At 44.7% G+C, this 21,630-nt stretch overlaps 1 protein-coding gene across 6 annotated transcripts in view; it reads right to left on the reverse strand.

Moving 5' to 3' along the window:
* The window catches only part of RPS6KA2 (ribosomal protein S6 kinase A2), a 484,946-nt gene that overhangs the window by 58,571 nt on the left and 404,745 nt on the right, over positions 1 to 21,630 (reverse strand). For all 6 annotated transcript variants that reach the window (XM_074948755.1, XM_074948754.1, XM_074948757.1 and 3 more), the window contains 2 exons: positions 17,568 to 17,632; positions 2,285 to 2,387 (listed from right to left, as the gene is read on the reverse strand). In XM_074948755.1, the coding sequence (XP_074804856.1) occupies positions 2,285 to 2,387; positions 17,568 to 17,632 (168 nt within the window). The remainder of the gene's footprint in view (positions 1 to 2,284; positions 2,388 to 17,567; positions 17,633 to 21,630) is intronic.

Raw genomic sequence — 21,630 nt, forward strand, 5'->3', positions numbered from 1 at the left:
CAAGAGCCGGTGCGCCGTACCGGGGTGGATCGGCTTCCCCAGGCGCAATTTAAAGGGCCTGAGGCTCCTGGCAGCGGCTGGAGCCCCCGGCCCTTTAAATTGCTGCCGGAGCCCTGGGGTAGTGGCGGCGGGGCTGGGGCGGCGATTTAAAGGGCCCTGGGCGGTAGCGGCGGCCAAGCCCTGGGCCCTTTAAATTGTCCCCGGAGCCCCACTGCCGCTTCCCCAGGGCTCCGGCAGGCTCCGGGAACGATTTAAAGGGCCCAGGGCAGTAGTGGCAGCCGGAGCCCCGTCCCTGGAGCCCTGCTGCCGGAACCCTGGGGAAGCGGTGGCGGGGCTCTGGGGACGATTTAAAGGGCCCAGGGCTCCGGCTGCCGCTACCGCCCGGGGCCCTTTAAACCGCTGCCAGAGCCCCCGGCTGCTGCTGTTACCCCAGGGAGGGGGAAGGAGGCACTTGCCGGTACAGGGTGGGCCAGGGCTGGCTCTGACCTCCCCCTGCCCCACCCCTTCTGCCCGAGGCCCCGCCACTTCCAGGGGCCAGAGCCGGCCACAGCCCAGCCCCGTACCGGTAAGTCACTAGACTTACTTTCACCCCTGTAGTGCAGGTAGGTGTTCCTGTGGTGTAATCACTTGTGCCCTGGTAGTAGAAGAGGGTCTTAATGTAAATGGGGCTCAGGCCCAATCATTTAAAAAAGAGTCCCCATGTAAGTCTGTTTTGCACAAAATATCAAATTGAATCTGACAGTTAATGATCAGAAAATACCTGTGAACATATACAGTATAAACTGTGTAATTCTGTTCATCAGCACACTTGTGCAGACAATGGTTTTCATGCCAATAAAACTGGCAGAGTGTGAACCCCAAAAGCATTTAGACGTCCAAAGGTGGATCTCACTTTCTTCAAACTAGCTGCCAGACCACGAATCTCACAAGAACAGACTAGCTTGTGAAGTTTCCAGCATTTCAGATGTGCCTCCAGGTTCCATAGAGATCTGAATTAAATGTACAAATAGTGGTGTAAAAATGTCTTATACCCTACAGGGCATGCAGCTCTCCCTCTGCCTGCACTGCCCTCAAGAGCCTGACTGTAGCAAAAAATTAGGAAGTGTAAAGGGGTGATCAAAATAAAGTGTTACAAGCGTTTTTCACACCATGAAAGAAGTTTTGAGTCAAGCTTTAGGCGAAGGTTTGAATTAGTTTTAAGAGAGAGGCCGTAGGCAAAACCACGATCAGCCCGAACCAAAATGATGGGAAAGTTCAGCTTTGGGTCTAAGTGCCATGACCCATCTCTAGTGGTTTTATTCTTATCAGAACTGATTCACTCATTTCTTATAACTCTCATTATAATTCTGGGACAAGCTGGGGGTTGAAGCTTGAAGCCAGAGGCTGCAATTTTATTATAATACTTAACGTTATCTATAGCACTTACCATCTTCAAAGGGCTTTACAAACAATAAAAAGTAACTCTTCACCCTGGTGGGGCACATAGTTAAGTATTATTGTGTTCATTTTGCAGATGGGGAAACTGTGGCAGAGTGGTTAAATGATTTGTCCAAGGTCACAGAGAGTAAGTGTTGCAGCTGGGATTAGTGCTTACGAGGTTACTGGTACCACTGTTGTCTACTCAGAAGACTGACCCATAAGGGTAACAGCTGCCCTAAAATATACTGCCTGGCATATGTTATCTCTAGTCTGAAGTGGAAATTATAAATAAAAATAGGAGCAACAGTCCCATCTGGAGCATTTATTGGTCATTAACAACTTGGATGTTATGGGCCAAATTCTCTGCAGGCATAAATCCACTGGCTTCACTAGAGATTTGCCAGCAGAGAATTTGACTCTCCATCAGGGTTACCATTCATCAAGTTCCACTGGTCAGAGTGTTCTAGGGCATTTCACAGTTTAATCAGACATCGGTGTAACAGTTACATACTAACTTGCACAGTGGCCAAATCCTTTGAAATTGTCGTCATTTAAAAGAGTTAAACTTATTTAACCTAAGCAAAAAATAAAATAAAATAAAAAAAATCAAACTAGAACTGCAATTTTTCTTTCGTTTCAGTAATATCATGCACCTTTCCTTTCTGGATGACGTACCCAGTGACAAGTTGGAGAAGTAACTATGGGCTTGTTCCTGAGAAATGCTGAGCACTCACAGCTTCCTGCTCGCTTGACCCGACAAAGCCCACTGATGCCACAAAAGATCAGGCCTACTGACTTCAATGGGGGTGGAGCTATTAACTGAAAATATCCATCACTTCTGTTCCATCTCATGATTGATGCTAACCTGTAGGGGTCCGTGATGTGAACTCCGGGTCAAAATGAAATGTGTCTTCTGGCCGTCCCACTGCTGGTTTAAAAGGTGGCTTGATTTCTTTCCTATATAGTTTCTACGAGAACAAAGATAGAGAACGATCAGTGATATAATAACATACCATAGCAGCAGTCAGGTCCAAGTGCAGGATCACACACTTCTTTAGCATGTCCTCTGTCAGGGGAACTATGTGCTACACTGGCAGGGAGTGATATACTTGAGGATGCAGCAGCTGCTCCTGTTGATTAGATCTATGTCCTAGTAAGTCTTTGCCATTTTTAATTATTATGACCTGGGGTCAAAACAAAATGCATCCTTTAGCTACAGAATGGCACAACATTTCAAGCGAGGTGTGCACCTGGGAATTGGCTGCTCTTCAAGGCTGGGCCAGAGTGTTTTCTGGGGAGGCAGTGTGTAGGTGTGCAGGCAGTTTCAAGTGGCTGGTGATGGGAGTTTAGATGGGGAGAGCTCTGAATCACTGTTCCCTCTAAGCCGTGCGCCTGTGCGCTCGCACACAGATCTTAAACCCTGTGCACATGGCGACACATAACACGCACTCTGGCTTTGGCGGTGGCTTTTTTTTTTTCGCTTCGGCAGCGGCACAGAAGAAATTTTTTGTGCACAAGGCCTGTTAAAAATTAGAGGGAACATTGCTCTGAGTTACCACAGAGAATTCTTTCCCAGGTATCTGCCTGGTCGGTCTTGCCCACATGCTCAGGGTGTAACAGATCGCCATATTTGGGGTCAGGAAGGAATTTTCTCCTGGGTCAGATTAGCAGAGACCCTGGGGTTTTTTGCCTTCCTCTGCAGCATGGGACATGGGTCACTTGCTGGTTTAAACTAGAGTAAATGGTGGATTCTCTGTAACTTGAAGTCTTTAAACCATGATTTGAAGACTTCAGTAACTCAGCCCAAGGTTAAGATCTACTACAGCAGTGGGTGGGTGAGGTTCGATGGCCTGCGATGTGCAGGAGGTCAGACTATATTGTCATGATGGTCCTTTCTGACCTTAAATTCTATGAGTCCATGAATTTGCAGATGACAGTAGGAACCAAGCATTTGTGGCCTTTGTTAGGTGGTGCTGAGGGAAAGGGTCACTTTGTTATTAGTATTTATTATTTGGTAAGAACCAACAATGTGCTTGATGCCACACAAGACACAAAATAGAGACAGTTGCTGGCGCAAGCTGCTTACAGTCTAAACAGACGACAAGTTGATGTCTTGTCATTTGTCATGACTGGAAAAGGAGGGTGTAGCAGCTGGCTGGGAAAATGACAGGGAAGATAAGAACTTGCCAAAGAGAGATAGCAAGAGGGTTCTGCAGATGGGTGGGGGAGTCCGGGTAAGACACTTGCAGGTGAAATAAGAAACAAGGGATATTACTAGGGATTGGGGGAGGGCATGTACAGATAAGCATTCCTGGGTAGATGTGCTCGTGTTGGGGAGGGAGGGAGCACATATGGAAGACTACACTGGTAACCAGTAATAACAGTACTTTGCACCCCATACCACTTTCCACCCAAATATCTCATAGATGTTTTCCAAACATTAATGACTTAAGACTCACAATACTCCTATGCAGTAGGTAATTATATCTGTTTGATAGATGAGTAAACTGAGGAACAAAGTTTTTCGGTGTGATCCAAAGCCCACTGACATAAACTGAAAGACTCCTGTTGATTTCAATGAGCTTTGGGTCAGATCCTCTATGAGCTAACCAAGATCACACAGCGTGCTTTATGCCAGAACTTGGAAAAGAGCTTCGATTTGACTCCTTGCCCTTTGTTTTCATCACTAGACCATATTCCCTCTTCTATCAGCATTGCTGTCTTCTGGCTTCAAAGGGCTGATCTGATTAAAACAGAACACCCTCAATAATTAATATGTTTAAACACAAATATAATGTTTGCATTAACCTTCAAGCCACAATAAGAGCTGAGAGTTCAACTTCATTAGCGTTTGGAAAGAATATTTTAAGCTAACTCTTAAGAAATAAAACAACTTCATAAATTAGCTGATTTTTCAAAATATTTAATGGAGCCGAACATATGCTTTTCCCACTCTTTACATGCAGGAAGATTCTCCTTAATGTATGGTTTCTGTAATGGGTGAATTACTCTAATATATGGCATGTGTTATCATTTATGCTACATTACTATCCGAAATTTTAATGTTCTGTTTGCTTAAATAACGTCCCTGAGGCAAGCTATTATATAGCACAGAGGTGGGCAAACTACGGCCCGCGGGCCACATCTGGCCTGCGGGACCGTCCTGCCCAGCCCTTGAGCTTTTGGTAGGGGAGGCTCGCCCCTGGCCCCTCCCCTGCGGTTTCCCCTCCCCCACAGCCTCAGCTCGCCGTGCCGCCAGCGCTCTGGCGGCGGGGCTGTGAGCTCCTGCCGGGCAGCACGGCGGCATGGCTGGTTCCAGCTGAGTGGCACAGCTGCCAGTCCTGCTGCTCTGAGGGGCATGGTAAGGAGGTGGGGAGCAGGGGGGTTGGATAAGGAGCGGGGAGTCCCAGGGGGCAGTTAGGGGACAGGGAGCAGGGGGCGGTTGGATGGGACAGAGGTTCGGGGGGAGAGGGGAGGTCAGGGGCTGGGGAACAGGGGGGGTTGGATAGCCATAGGAGTGCCAGGGGGCCTGTCAGGGGGTGGGGGTGTGGATAGGGGTGGGGCAGTCAGGGGACAGGGAGCAGGGGGGTTGGATGGGTTGGGGGTTCTGAGGGGGGCAGTCAGGGGGCGGGAAGTGGGAGGGGGTGGATGGCGGCGGGGGCCAGGCTGGTTGGGGAGGCACAGCCTTCCCTACCCAGCCCTCCATAAAGTTTTGGAACCCCAATGTGGCCCTTGGGCCAAAAAGTTTGCCCATCCCTGATATCGCATAATGTCAGCATCAGCACGGAGCGGATGTTTATGGCCAAGGGACAACGTCTTGGAAAAGAAGAATGGGCATGGTGAGAGTTGGGAATGACATTGCAATAACGGACAGCCATTTCAATGGGAAAAGTCCGGCTTCCTTAAAACCAGCCCCCAGAAGGAGATAATCATCCCTGGAGTACTGACCTTGAGCTCTCCTGGAGCAGTATATGTTGCACTTCCTGTTTGCCTTGTCCCAAGTGGGGGTTCTCCACTGGGCGAAGATGCTATTTAATATTGAATCGTGTAACTCCCACTCATGGTTGGTGGCAAAATACCTGCGGAGGCTGTCTGCCAGTGAGTTCTGGATGCCCAGGAGGTAGACTGCTGAAAGGGTGTTGTGGTTCTGTATACGCCAGTTCCGTAAGTTGACTGCTTCTACAGAGAGGGGGATGGAGCATGCCCCTCCTTGCTTGTTTATATAGAAGATAGTAGTTATGTTATCCAACGTTATCAGGATGTACTGGAATTGTGTGAATGGCAGAAATGCTTCGCAAGATTTTTGTACTGCTCCCAGTTCCAGAAGATTTATATTCATTCTGGGCTTTTAAGTTGTGTCTACATGTCTTGTGCTGTATGATTGTCCATGTGGGCTTCCGAGCCTGTCAGGGAGCAGTCTAATTATCATCTTATTGGATGTGGGGACAGAAAGGGAACTCCCATGCACATGTGTCCAGTGCCCTGCCACCATGCAAGAGAGACCTTCACCTTTGAAGCCAAGCTTCCAGGCAATGGGAGTGAAGTCTGGCAAATGGCATCACACAAATATATGATGCCACGTGACCCAGGAGAGTAAGGCATATCCCAACTGATGTTTGAGGGCTGTGTGTAACTAGGTCTTTCAGAGTGCCCATTTCACAAAATCTGTCCATGAGGAGACCAGCCTTCACCCTGATTGAATCCAAGGATGCTCCTATAAATGTTATGGTATGCCTCAGGTTAGAATTCTCCATATTTTTATTACTTGAGTCTGCGAGAAGGGTGAATATCCACATAAAAGTATGTGTTTTTCATATGGAGAGCTGTGAACTATGTGCCTTTTTCTAGGGATGGTACTGTTGATGACAATGTAACCATACAGATTTCAGCTTGTGAATAAAAACGTTGAGTCAAAGCAAATCAAGAATGAGTCTCTAGCCTCCTTTCTTCTTAGGGACTAGGAAATATTTTGAATAGAACCCTTTCCCCCAATATTGAGGGGGTACCTGCTATATTGCTCCCCAATAGAGAACAGATGGTACCGGTACCTCCTGAAGGAGGATCCCCTCATGAGAGTGGTTCCTGAAAAGGGATATGGAATGGGGTTCTGGGGGAGGTAGGTAGAGAATCTTGATGGTATAGCGGAATGGATGATATCCAGTACCCATTTGTCTATTGTTACTGCCACCCAATTGTGGGAAAATTTTGCTAGGCAGACCCCAAAATGGATCTCAAAATTGAGTGGAGATGGCATTGATATTGGTTCTCAGTTCTCTAGCATCATGTCAAAAATCTCTGTGGTAAGGGATTCCTTTTGTAGAGTTGGTTATGATATTTTCCCTTTGGGCCAGGTGGATACATACCCAAGGAGTGGAGGGTTGACCTAGTGTCTTTCAACAAGTGCAAAGACTCGATCATCTTCTCATTAAAAAGATTAGTCTCATCAAAGGGTAAGTCCATAACAGTTTTTTGGATCTCCCTGGGAACCCCAAAGAGTGTAGCCATGATTCCCATCACATCGCAGTGGCAGTTGCCATGGATCTTGATGCTGTACCAGCCACATCAGTTGCATCTTATGAAGAGGTTCTGCCACTAGTTTGCCCTTGTCAATAAGGGCTTGACACTGAGCCTTATCCTCCTGAGGCAACTTGTCCCAAGAGTCCAGAAACTTGGAGTCATTCAGGAAATTGCATTTGGTGTGAAAGGCCGGAGAGTTTGAGATTTGAAATGCCAGTATGGTGTACATAAGCACCTTCCTCTCCATAAGATTGAAATGCAAGTGTCCTTATCTGCAGATATGGCCCTCCGGTGGTATTGTCCGGATCTTTCAGTGGCTGCCTGGACCACCAAGGAGATTGGGGCAGGATGTCCCTTAGCTGGGACAAAGGGCTGCTTCTTTGCCCTCTTGAGGGCAGGGGCACAGGTAGCTGGCATGTGCTATAGAGCCTTTGCCAGTTCTGGTATGACTTAATTTACTGCAGTGCAACCTGACTGGAGCCCAGGAGTGGGAAGATATCCTGGAGTTTATGCTGAGGATTTTCAACCTCTTCTAAGGAGATCTGGGCTCTTCCACCATTCTCTGTAACAGCTCCTGAAACTGTCTATGACTGTCCAGGGGAGACAGAGTGACTTCCTCTTCAGGTGATGAGGATGATACCCCCGTTGGAAGTGGCAGTATTGGTGGCTCTGGCTCATCTTCCCCTTCTTCTGTGGGCTCAGGGGGTTCAGACTGCTCCCTTTGGAGGACAGAGGGGTAGTAAGATTCCTTGTCTGAACAGACGGATTCTGCGTAATATGTATCAGGGTCCCAAGGGCCCTAATAAGGCCAGTAAAGAGGTTGAAAGTGGTGGTCCGCCAGGCATTAGATATCACTGGTCCCGAGGAAGTAGTTCTGGTCTGTGCATCTGAGGTTGGCTCCAGGAGATTCTCAATCCCCTGTCTGGGATGAATTCCCTGAGTGTAAATGAAGCTGATTCCATTGGCACATCCAACTCTCCCAAAGATGCAAAGGTTGGATCCGAGTCAAGTGGCGGTGCCAACAGATCTGTGGATAGGAAACCATGGCTAGTGAACTGGGTGGGGGATAGATTTCTCCCAGAGTCCTGGATTCCAACAGGCATTTGTATCTCTGTGGTGAGAATCAGTCCCAATAACAAGGGAAATTGTAGATCTGGGAGGTCAAAGATATAGTCCAGAGTGGTATAAGTCACCTGCACCTTTGGAGGCTGTGTCTTGTCACTCTGTGCCACCTTAGTAGGTATACATGGTGGTTCCTTATGTGGCCATGATGGTACCACCGGTGATTGAGTCTCTGTCGGTGCAGTTTTTGACAGTACTGGTGGTTCCTTGTCCTTCTTGTCCCAGTGCTTCATTTTAGGTGCTACCACAGTCAGTGTTCAAGTTGATGCAGATGCCAATACAGAAGAAATCTTGCTCCTATGCGTCTTTTGAAGATGCCATTAAGTTTTAGGAGGGCCTCAGATGTTATGAACTGAGTGTGAAGGTTCACCTGACTTGGAAAGGTTGGGGAGGGATCTCTCCTCTTTGAGAGTCTAGAAGTGGATCTGCTTTTACATCTATGAGAGTGCCCCTTACTCTCATAAGGGGGCCCAACCAAAGGGTCCTTCCCTCTCCTGTCTCCACTTTGGAGTCAGACATAGTACTAGAGAGCGTGCTTCTTGCTGATTCTGGCCAATGTATAAAGTACTTCCAAAGCTGAAATTCCCATGCTTGCCACATTTGGCTGGGAAAAGAGTGGCAGGTACTGCACTTAGTAGAGCTGTGAGCATCTCTGAGGCAGCAGAGGGAACCCTGGTGGTTGTTGCTGACTGAACAGGAGTGGGGGCAGGAGAGTTTTTGAAGTCCAATATCCTGGGCAAAATCTAAGTACCCCCCGCCAGGTGACTAGGAGAGTTTCCAGGGTGGGGATTCTAACACTAGGTAACTGGGGAGCTATAAAACACTAACTAGCAATTAAAAATCCCTGATAACAACATAATTTGAATATTTACAGGAAAAGACAACGATCAGCTCTGGACACTGGAGGATTCCAACTCAGACCATGCAGCAGCAAGAAGGAACTTGAGAGGTGGTTAGTCTGCCCTGCCCCTTATGCTCTTGGTGCGGAGCATGAGGAGGGCAGGGGTGCTGGCATGGAATAAGAGACTTTCAAGAATTCCCTGGTCTCAGGTGCATGGAGCTCATGCATCCTCACAGTGGAATACACACAGAGACCAGCACTCAAAGAAGAAAGAGTGATATACTCAGGCTAGGGTGACCAGATGTCCCGATTTTATAGGGACAATCCCGATTTTGGGGTCTTTTTCTTATATAGGCTCCTATTACCTTCCACCCCCGTCCTGATTTTTCGCACTTGCTGTCTGGTCCCCCTAACTCACGCATACAGGTTTGGATAAGCATCCAAGCTTCTATATGTTTATCAAATCCCCAAACCTTTTGAGGCTCTGACAATTATTATAGTCAGATTAATTCATATCTAATTCACCAAAATGCACACAGAGACCTCTGACAGTTCGAGGACTCTTGGCTTCTAGAGCTCCAGTTTGTTTGGAGAATTAACCCTGACGTTTTTTTGCAATTAGCTATTTCATATTTTTGACACTAGGCTGGGAAGCCTGTCAAGATTTTGCTTAGTTTGACTGGTGAAAAATACATTCTGTAATTGATGGCTTATTGCATTCGAACATATCTGCTATACAGAGATGCTTTTTGTACAGAGCTCAATATTAGAGCTGGTCAGGAATTTTCTGTCAAAATATTTTTTTGATAGAAAATGCAGTTTCTGCAAAATCAAAATTTTCAGCGGGAATTATTTTGAAAATAATGTGCCAATTTTCCATCAGGAAAATCTAAACTAAATATTTCATTTCAGGTTGTTTTCGGTCAGTATGACTTTACTTCGGGTATGCGTCAGCTGCCACAGCACCTCATGGGATTTGTAGTCTGCATGCCTCATACCCCCATTCTTCACTATGGGGTGGGTTACATGGCTAAACTACACCTCTATGCCACACCACGGTCTCCCCTCTGGTTGAACCAACACCATGCCTCATGGAACTCATGTGACCATTGTGCATCATGGGTGATGTAGTATGACCAGGGAGTCTGGCCCACATCAGGAAATGGAGGTACGAGACACATAAATTCAGCTCCCATGCGTCACCATGGCAGCTCAGGTTAAGGCTGAACCAAGTTGAAATGAAACATTTTGATTTGGAGATGTCAAATCATTTAGTTTTAGTTTCTAATGGAAATGTAGAATCAAAATGTTTTGAATTCAAATTTTTCTGAACTTTCCATTCTGCCAAAAATTTTGATAGTTCAATTTTTTGTCCCGTTATTTTCATTTGATTTCCCACAGGCTGGAAATTCTGATTTTACTACCAGTTCTACTTAATATGTGTTGCTATTATGCTTTGTTAATATCTTTGCCCTCAGTCCCTGTTGCAAACTTGGGTGGTCACTGGACATTTCTTTCTCTGGCAATAAAGTGTTTGGGACTCATTTCTGTCCCTCATTATTCATGAACACTTTATTTATCACAATTCATTTTTAAATGGATACATGAAAGAGAGACAGATGTAAATGCCCTATGCATGCGTCTGGCAGATATCAAGAAAAAGAAAATGATTTAATTTAATTAAGAACTATTTAGTAATTTCCTGCACTGAGCTGAGTGTCTTTGATGAAGAATTGAGTTATTCCTTAGACACCTTCCAGAAATAGAAAGATGCTGCTCTCTGCAGTGACGCACTTACAGGACAGGAATAAACTTCCTTGATACATATACCTGTCACAGAAAAATCCAATAAACAGACAAAAGGCTAAGATATCTTTTAAAATGTCAGCCCTTAATAAGACTAATGGCAAATGACAGAAAGGACACCAGAATTCACATCCCTGGATCAGTTTTTGCTGCTGATAACGTCTATAATTAATGAATGTGTGTTCTGGTAAAGGAAACAGAGGGAGTGGGGAAGAAAAAGAACTCCCATCCTATCAGCCAGATCTGATGAAAGGAGAGAAATTCACTCCTACTTTATATATAAATCCCACCCGTGATGAATAGAGTCCTAACTCAAGACTTTTTTTCTAGATCATCTGATGAAAAAACAGCCATTCATGCCCATCTTTTCTGACTGAGAGCTGTACAAAGGGATTTCATAGACCCAGTGAAAAGCCAAAGCTTCTATAAGCACAATCTGGAAGGAGAAAATAATAAGAAAAAGCATTTGGGACCCAAATTCTGCCCTCGGACTCACTGCTGCTTTTAAATCAGCTGAAGTCAATGGGAGTGGTGTCCATTTGTCTTGGGGAATGAATGGGCCTTAAACGTTGTAGAGATTGTAGGCACATGAATTGCTGTGAGAGTTGGGCACCTAACCCCCTCAAGCTCCTTTAAAATTTCAGCCCAGACCTTTACTCTGAAGGAATGTCAATTTATTTAAAGGAGAATCTACCGAATTTGTGCTGCAGTAGCCTGATGAATGTCTTGTAGCACTGAGACAGAGATTTGCAGAAGAAACGCCTTTGTCTGTGTCACCCTGGAAAGTGCAGATTTAGGACCCTGTTATTGCAGTGACAGGAACAGTAGTATGGAGGCTTTTACAAAGATTGGCCAGGGCTACAATTTTGGCTTTGGGATAAACACTATGGACCAGATTTTTCAGTCTGTCAAGTTCACTTTGTGTTGTTTACACAATGCAGAGTGCACCTAAAGTGGCTGGAGATTTGCACTAGAGCATTGCCCTTGTATAGGGGGAATCTCTTTTGGCATAAAGCTGGTGAAGGCTGCTCTGCTGCCTCCACACCAGAGCCCTCCCTTTTGCCATAAGTGGAGGGAGGGTGGGTGTCCGGGTGAGGAGGCATGGCAGATCTAGGTGCCATTACACCTGATTCTCCACTGGCACAAGGTCCCTGAGGGACTTACATCAGTGGGATATGTTAAAGCTTCACTTCTCTGCAGCTTCACTTCACACTGGGGAAAAGCAGCTGAGAATCAAGGAGCTGTGACCAGCTCCCTAAGAGCCCCCCGCTTCTCCACTGCGTCTCAGCAGAACTTGGGTTCAGTGGAGAATCAAGCCTTCATAGCTCAGTTCTCATATTATTGTACTGGTTCCCACTTGCCCAACTGTGGTTAAGGGTCTGTCTTCAGAAGGGTATGTAACTCAGCCATGAAAATGCAGCGTAGGCTGAAATATGGCATCAAATGCACTCAGCCTAAGAACGAGGAATGGGCGAATTCACCAAATTGCAGTGTGGGTTCCGATGCGGAGCTTGGCAAATATCAAAATGTGCACAGCCCAGCCTACCCTCCTCTTTCCGCCCCTGGGCTGAAGACAGATACAGAGAACACTCTTCCTCTTGGCCTTCCTAATGCATTCAGCTGTCCCGTACTGCTCATGCTATGAGGACGGGCTCCTGGTGCTTCAGCTCTCCTTAGACAGTAACAGGAAAGCAGCTGACCTCACTCTGCCTAGCACAGTTGCCAAGGTGCTTGTGATGTATTTGAATGTATTGAATGGAGAGTTGAATCTCTTCATGTGAATCTGCAGTTATAGTTTCTTAAGCAGTTGCTTATGTTGAATTTGCTGTTATATAGTGGTTACTATGTTTTTCTTCTACCTCTTTGCAGTACAGAGTCAGTCAGCCATCCTGGCTCCACCTATATGGATGTGTCTCGGTTTATAATCAGGGATTTGTGCTGCATCCACAATACACAACAATGGGCAACGAGTGTGGGATGTCAAGAACCTTCTATGCATTCAAGTAGCAAGACAATCTGTGACCTTGCTTGCAGTCCCTAAGAGCGAACAGCAGCTAAAGTAACAGCAGCGAGGTGAAATGGCAAGCGGTATTGGAAAAATGGAGGCCTTTGACGATGCTGTGGAGGACTGGCCCACATATCTAGAGAGGCTGGAGGAGTATTTTGAAGTAAATGAGAATCCCCAAGCAAAACATGCAGCAGCATTACTGAGTGTGATCGGAGGAAAAACCTACAGTTTATTATGTAGTCTGATCGTCCCAGAGAAGCCAGCCTGCAAAACCTTTAAAAAGATAGTGCAAATTGTTCAAGATTGTCACCCAAGCCCCTGCTTACAGCAGAAAGGTTCAGGTTTCATAAGAGGAATTGGTCTGAAGGTGAATCTATTTCCTTCTTTGCGACAGCGTTAAAAAGATTATCAGAACACTGCTTTTAAGAATGGGCTTGGCAAGGCCATAAGGGACAGACTTGTACATGGAGTTCTGAAAGCACACAGAAGAAGCTCATACCTTTAAATGCACAGTAGAAATTGGAGTAGCAATGGAAATTGAAGAAAGGGATGCAATAGAATTCCATACTGGCACTAAAACAAAAATACGAATGCTTAAACTATCTGTAACCCACGGCAAGAGTGTCTGTGGACCGGGTCCTAGGCAGCCAGGTCTAGTGGTCAGAGCAAGTGTCATGCTAGTGGTCAGAGTCTGAATGCCAGAGCCAAGGGTTGAAGCTGGGTGAAGGACCATGTCTGGGCTGGGGCTGTGGAGGAGCAGATCAGGAGCAGGACTTAGAGATGAGCACAGGAAGGCAGATAGTCTGTAGGCATGTGAGTTGAGCAGCCAGCAAGCTACTGCTGCTGTAAGGTTTAAGAACCACCTGGCTGGCTTCCTCAGGCAAGGTGGTCCATCAGGCAACCTGGGTGGCTTGTTAGGCTATGAGGAGTACTGAACAGATGCCGCTGAGGGCCTTACTCCAGACACAGAGCCAGTCCGCACAGCAGACAGACATGTTATTGGTGTGGAAAAGGTTTCCACGCTCCTTCTGATTGCTGATTTAAAGATCCATATTGCAGAAGCTGTAATAAAAAGGGTCATATCCAAGCAGTTTCTTGCACTAAGAAAAATAAGAAAGAGACCAGATCAGTACAGAAAAATGAATATCAATGTACACTATGTGGACAGAGGCAGTAGTGACAGACTGTGAGAATGGAGTAGCCAGCCTGCACATTGATAGTGTGCGCAAAAATGACCAGTCCATAATCTGGTTGGTACCCAGGGTGGTGGGAAAAATGCTTAATATGGAATTGGACACAGGCTCTGCAGTTTCTATTATCTCACGTTCAGAATATGAGAAAATGTTTAAAAATACCAAACTGAAGGAGACACTGATGTTACTAAAAACTTATAGGGGAGAAAAAACAGTGCCAATTGGAGTGATGCAAGTGAATGTGGAGTATAACAATAAGTAGTGTTTATTAGACTTATATATAATTTAGAAATTACACTGGATTAGGTATCTATAAAGATGCTGCAGTCACTCTCAGCAGACTCCACTAAAACAGTTGAACAACAGCTGGAGGGATACTAAGTCAGGTATTGGAAGAAGTCAAGGAGGGCCCAGGAACTTGAAAACCCATGAAGGCTAAAACAATCCAAGATGAGAAGGCACAGCCCAAGTTTCACAGAGCTCGATCTGTCCCTTACGGTATCTACTCAAAGTTAGATGCTGAACTGGAACATCTGGAAAGAGAGGGCATACTTTCAATACTGTCTGGGATTGAGTGGCAAACTGCTATTGTTCCAATTGTAAAAAAGTGTGGTGCAGTAAGGGTGTGTAGAGCTCTTAAGGTCACCATGAACCCTGGACTGACAGTTGAAAAATGCCCCCTGCCTTGAATTGAAGATATTTTTGCACCACTGGCAGGGGGACAACCATTCAGCAAAATTGGTTTGTCACAGGCCTACCTATGGATGGAAGTTGAGGGAGAGTCTAAGGCAAACCTCACAATCGACACACAAACGGGCTTGTACCAGTTCAATAGACTAGTGTTTGGAATTGCTTCAGCTCCTGCTATATGGCAATGGACCAAGTTTTGCAAGGTATTCTGAGTACACAGTGTTCTCTGGATGACATTATTGTGACTGGTGGAAGTGATGAAGAACATCTGGAAACCCTGAAAGGGGTCTTAAAACATCTGGAAGAATACAGGGTATGAGCTAATTGCATAATACGTTAATTTTTCAAGGACATGATAGGTTATTGTGGGCATATTATTGATGTACAAGCCCTACATAAATCTCAAGAGAAGGAACAGTCCTGGAAGCTCCCCCGCCAAAGGATGTGTCACAGTTTAGATCATTTCTGGGATTTATCAACGACTATAGCCGATTTGTACCAAACATAGCAACTCTACTGCATCTGCTGAATTGTTTACTGCAGTCTGGTCAAAAGCGGGTTTTGTCATGTGAGTGTCAAAAAGCTTTTCTAGAAACAAAACAATAGGTCACCTCAGACAGTGTGCTTACACACTTTAACCCATTCTTGCCCAACAAGTTAGTATGTGATGCTTCCTCACATGGAATTGGGGTGGTTTACACCAGTATACCATGCCACAACTACCCCAATGTGTGAAGAAATTTGTTCCAGTCCTTGAGGAAATAACCACTGCTAACAAAAGCCAAGTGAATGACTTCAAGAGACAGTGTTGTGAAATGAAGATCTAAACTAGTAATTTGTCTATTTGCATTTCTAAAGCACCCATCACCGTGATATCTGGGCACCATACCTGAGACAAGAATCTATAAAGTTCTCCTTTCTATTTTGAGCCTCTTTTTCAAATGCGATTAAGTGTGGTGGTTGCTTGCCTGGTCACCATGCTACTCCAGTACTGGGAAAAAGCCTGCTTCAAAAAATCAGCCTTGTGCTAAGCCTCAGAAGACTCAGATTCATTCTGGTCTTTGACGATTTTATCCTGAGGACTTTTGACGGAAAATGCTTTCCCTATGATCCCTGAATATTTCTGGACTGTCAGCTGCAGTGCCCCTGTCAATCACAGCTGCCATAGTGGGTTAAAGGGGATAGGCAATTTCTGAGACACCTTGTCCCTTCCCACTGAGGACTTCAAATATTCTAGCAGTAAAATCTATCAGTATTGAAGTCTTGGCTTATCATTGTTGACATTTGCTGACTGCCCGCAAGCTGAAGCAAAGCATACCATATATTTGGTTGCAGAACAAAATGAACATATCAGGGACTTTTTCTGCAACAAAATAGCCACCAGTACGAAACATCTGGGCTAGATCCATTCCTGTTCTCCAACCCCTCTCTGTTTTCATCCATGAAGGGCTTGTTAACAGCTGGCTGTATCATTATAATAAAACATAAAGGCCCAGTTTCATCTCAAGGCTCATGTTGCCTCAGATCATACTGATTTTGTTTTTTCGTGTAAAAGCAGAAACCTGGATGCAGTAAGGAATGGCCTTTTGTGAACTCTCTCTCTCGCAAGGCCAGACACAACCTAATCCTTAATGTTCGAAAAATACTTTGAAATGGAAAGTGCTATATAAAATCTTATGTAGTGCAAAGGAAAAGAGAATCCATGAAATTAGTACTTAAGAAAATGGGATGCAAGGCAGCTGGGCAGCAGATGAAAACCTAAACCTCTACTTTTCTTTCATTTTATTGGCTCCTGAGGTACTAGCAAGAGCCGAGCCAGCTCTTCAAAGTTCACTTCAAAGCAGGTGTGTGAATTTTTACAATATTAAAACGATCTTTCATGGGCGCTCAGTGGCTGTAGTCTGAAAATGAATTGGGTTCAAATGAGCACAGTTTCCCCCAGGTATTAGCTCTTTTGTGAAGCCACACCCAAGGGATGGGTTTGATTGGTTTAGCTGCGTTCACACAGGTTCACTAAAACCAGAAGTGGGAGTAGTGGCCATGTGACTTGATCCATGTGATATACCCCACTGAATACAATTCTAATATTAGGGTGATTTATGGTATTTCTGTGGAACCAATTACATCAGATAAAATCAGATTAAAGAGTTTTAAAGGCTCTACCAGGCAGAAGCCTCAGAATGCTGGCAGATACTCAGAGAGAGCAAAAAAGAGTTTGTGTATCCAGCTTTAACTCAAACTTTGTAAATCTGGACAAAATCTGTATTAACACTAATGCTGGTTCATAAGTTGAAACTTGTGCCGAGGCTTATTTTGAATCTCTGTGAGGTCTGAATCAAATGCTTAGCTGAGCTCTGCTGTTAATTTCATTATGGGATGAAATGGACTGCAAAAAGGCAAATGATTGGTTACAATTCCATGCATCATGTCAAACACTTCTAATCTCAACTGTTATATTTATTAAAATGTAAGAGCACAACAATGGAAGAATCCAAAGGAACAGATAGCTTTCTCCTGCTGTGTCTTTTTCCAACCAAAGCCTTAAGCTTTGTTTTGAATTAGTATGAAATGTCACAGGAACTCCTTCATTTAGAGCTGCTCCATTACATTCTAATCCAACCCCTGGGATCAGTACATTAAGTTCTTCAGAGTGTAATGTGGTAATTATTCTTTGAACCTCTGGAAAGTGATTCAAATTACATCATAATGAGCCAGCTGATTAGATAAAACAGAAACAAAAAGTTTGAAAAAGCTGCAGATGCTAAATGGACCTTTATTTTCTTTCGTGTAAAAGCAAGAATGTGGATGCGAATCAAAAGGCTTTAATTCCTGGGCCCTCTATGGTAGATCTCACTCCAGTAAGCTTTTTTTGTTTTGTTTTGTTTTTACATGATAGACTCAATTTCCAGCTGGCCTTTGCTAAATCTACCTAATCCCAGACTACAATTAGCAACAATATTGCTCTACTTACATTCCAGTCTATAGTAACAAAGAACAGGTGCCGTTTAATTTCTTCAACTCCATCAAGGCCAGCACCTGCCAAGACAACAAGAAGAAAGAGTCAAAATAAAGTCAAGCCAGAGGAACATGCTGTATTCTTTAAAACCATCACAAACATATCCCTCCCTTCTCCTTGAAAAAAATTAGAAATGTCAGAAATTGTTTAAACCATCACAAAAATATACAAGGACATTTTGTTAATGCAAACATCACACCCAGGAAAGAAAAACCCTTGAACACGTGAGTTTTGATTGTATGCTTGTGTCAGGTCTGTATGGCCAGTCTCTCATGCTTCATATTAGATAAGAAAATCAAATAATTGAAATGTAGAGCTGGAAGAGATCTCAAGAGGTCATCTAATCCATCCTCCCACACTGAGGTAGGACCAAGTATGCCTGGACCAGAGGTTTTCAAACTGTGGGGCATGTCCCCCAGAAGGGCACAGAGGAATGTTTGGCAGGGGCAGTGATGGCAGGTGGCTTGGGGCAACCCTACGCAGCGGGGTTCAGGGAGGGAGTGCCACTTCCACCCCTTGACTCTCCTTTCCTCTCTATTTTTGTCTGGACTGGGGAGGTGCCACCAAAAATTGTAACTCAAAGGGAGGCTTTCAGCTCAAAAAGTTTGAAAACTGCTGGTCTAGACCATCCCTGACAGGTGTTTTCTCTAACCTGTTCTTAAAAACTGCTAATGATGGTGTAATACTTTGGGGTTCAACCCAGATGAATGAGAGGTTGTGTCACTGCCTTCCCTGTAACCCTGGGTGCCTTCAATGCTCAGCAGCTGTGGCTCACAGTCCAGAAACCCTGAGTGTCTGTGCTGTGCAGCCCTGATCAGCACTCTGACCCTAGCAGCCTGCTTACAACACAACAGCCAGACACTGGTCTCCACCAGCCTTAGTTACTACTTGTAGAGTGAACCCAACACACTCCCAGTCCTGAATTTTCCCCTGCCATGGAGTGTCCAGCCCTCACCTGGAACACTCAGAGAAGTAATAAGGTTTGTCGTTCCTTTGAAGAGACAAAAGTACAGCTTATTACTTTAACTGGAGCTAACAATCACTTCAATTCAAACACAGCACTCGGTTGATTTAGTTTAAAAGAGAAAAGTTTATTAACAAAAAGAAATGGGTTTTAAGTGAATTCATGTGCAAAGAACAAAAATGGTTACAAGCAAATAAAAGTAAAAATATGCTTTCTAATGCATACAGACCTAACTTATCAGCTACTCTCTTTGTTCAAGGTAGATTTCTTACTGATTTTTCTTTTTTCCAGCCATGGCTGACTTTCTCTCAGTCAGGACTGTCCACAAACATACAAAGTGCCGGATTCCCTTGTCTTTCTAGGTGACAGATGCCAAAATGGCTCTCTGTTTCCCCTTATATCACTCAGAGTTCATTGACTCTGTTTTAAGAGGCAGGACGATCTCATGCTGTTCTTTCCTTCCTGTGCACATCCCATCCTTGTGCTAATTTGTGTGTAAATGAGGCTTTCATTGTTTTGATTCCAAAATGCTGCCTTCCCTCGAGTCTGGGGGAAACCTGTTTTTCCCTGTGTTTGGTCACAGAATTTAAAGCATAATATCATTGAATATCCATAATTCCTCATATAGCGTTAATATGTACATTTCACAACGATATTAATCACCAGCATGTCACTGACTTTCACAAAAGACGTTACTCAATACACTTTATAACACAGTAATATTGTATACAATTAGTTGATACTTATCATTTGAGTTCAGACCCCCACAAGAAGCTACTGGCCCCACTCTCTGGATAATTGATAGCTTTGTTTACATTTTATGTAAATGCACCTTCATTGTCTCAACCTGACAACCAGGCTGGTCAGACAAACACATATTCTTTTGTCTACAGCAGACTGTTTGGCGAGCAATGCATAAGCCCAAACATACTTCTAGCACATGTCCATCACTCTTTGTACACGACCCAAACCTACATATGTAAGAATATTAATGATCTTCCCTATTGCTTATTTCTCTTTACACCTTCCTTTGCTCTATGCCCCTTACCCAAAACAAACAAACAAACAAACAAACAAACAAACAAACAAACAAACAAACAATCAGAAAACAATAAAACTATAGCCTTTCTTTAACATTTCCCAGCCTCTTTATTCGAGAATCTCTTGAAACTATTTTACTATTGCTGGAAGTGTGAAGTTTTCCAGTGATATCTCACATGGCACCTTTTGGGGCATATACCATGACAACAGTGTGTTAGATGTAGTGAGTATGTCAGCCATGACAAGAGTTGCTGACACACAGTAGTGAACCACCAGTCAGATTAGCTACCGACTCCCCTGCAGGCATCTGTTCAAAGTTCTCCTGAGTCCATAAACTAAGGGGCACCTTTTGCCCTTCTTAATATCCCTACTACCCCAGTACTTGCTTCACACCCATCTGGGTCACCCAGGCCAGTAGAGAGTTCTGTCAACCCAAGGTGTGAAACTGGATCTCATTCCATCCGGAGCTGGCCCTGCTCCCAGCGGAGTGCTGGCCCACAGCTTTCCCAGAGGCTGACCACTCTCAGCAGAGTACAGGCCCACAGCTATTGACCTATTTGTGCCAGGGTCCCATCACTCCTAGCAGATCCTGGACCCTAGCTCCTTTCAGCTTTGCCCCAGACCTACCAAACACTGACTCAGTTTCCCCATTGAGGGTTTACTGCCTTGACCACTGTGTCTGGCTATAGTACATTTGTACCTGAGCTCTTGGCCTCAATCCTGTTACCTCATTACAGAAAACAACACACCAAGAACACACACTTCCCCGCATTTCCACAGTCAGAATCCTGGAATAACCTTTAGTGTTCATAATGACTCAGGCTACAGGCAAGGTAGTGGGATTCATCATACCCACATCTGCTAGCTTCTATCAGGCACACCCCATTATGTCCTTCTCCTGGGTTCCATGGGCATAACTTGCCACTCCTCTTCTGCTAGAGCTGCTTGCGTTTGTCCTGGTCAGCAAGCTTCTGTTGCTCCAGCACTGTCTCCTTACTCTGACACCTGGCCTTCAACTCTGTCTGTCTCTCCTCCACCAGCAGCCTTTTCCACTCCAGCCTCCACAGCTCTAATACTCTTGCCACTGCTGCCACCTCTGCTGGATCATCTGTGGAACCATCTGCTTGATCTCTTGCATGCCCTGTAGGAGAAAAAGGGACCCCTTCCCCAGTTTGGAGCAGTGCCCCATCTTGCCTCATGGTATATGAGTGTGGCATGGACCCCGGCTCCTATTTCTTCTGATCAGCCGCTGATAGAGCTCACTGCACACAGCTCTTCTAACTGCTTCTTGGTGAGCTCAGCATCTGTTTCTTTGCTCTTCCTGCCTTCTCTATGGCTTACTCTTCTTTACACCTTCCTTTGCTCTATGTCCCTTACCCAAAACAAACAACAGAAAACAATAAAACTATACTTTCTTTAACAGTCCCCAGCCTCTTTACTCGAGAATCACTTGAAACTATTTTACCATTGCTGGAAGCGTGAACCTCAGTCAACCAGCAAACTGTGTATAAATCCTGGCTCAATTGTGTCACAGAAGGGGATTCCACAACCTCCGTTGGTAAACTATTCCAACACTTAATTATCCTTATAGTTAGAAAGCTTTTCCCAATATCTAACCTAAATCTCCCTTGATGCAGATTGAGCCCATTACTTCTTTTCCTACCTTCAATGGAAATGGAGAACAATTGATCACCATATTTTATAACAGCCCTTAACATATCTGAAGACTTATCAGATCCCTCCCCAAATCTTCTTTTCTCATAAACAGGCCTATTTTTTGCAGCTTTTCTTCATAGGTCAGGTTTTCTAAACATTTTATAATTTTTGTTGCTCTGATCTGGACTTTCTCTATTTTGTCCACATCTTTCTTAAAGTGTGGCACCCAAAACTGGGCCCAGTACTCCAGCTGAGGCCTCACCCATGCGGAGTAGAGTACAACAGTTGCTTCCTGTGTCTTACATACAACACTCCCGTTAATACACCCCAGAATAATAGCCTTTTTCACAGCAGCAT

This window comes from Natator depressus, chromosome 3, assembly GCF_965152275.1.
Source record: "Natator depressus isolate rNatDep1 chromosome 3, rNatDep2.hap1, whole genome shotgun sequence".
Lineage (NCBI taxonomy): Eukaryota > Metazoa > Chordata > Testudines > Cheloniidae > Natator > Natator depressus.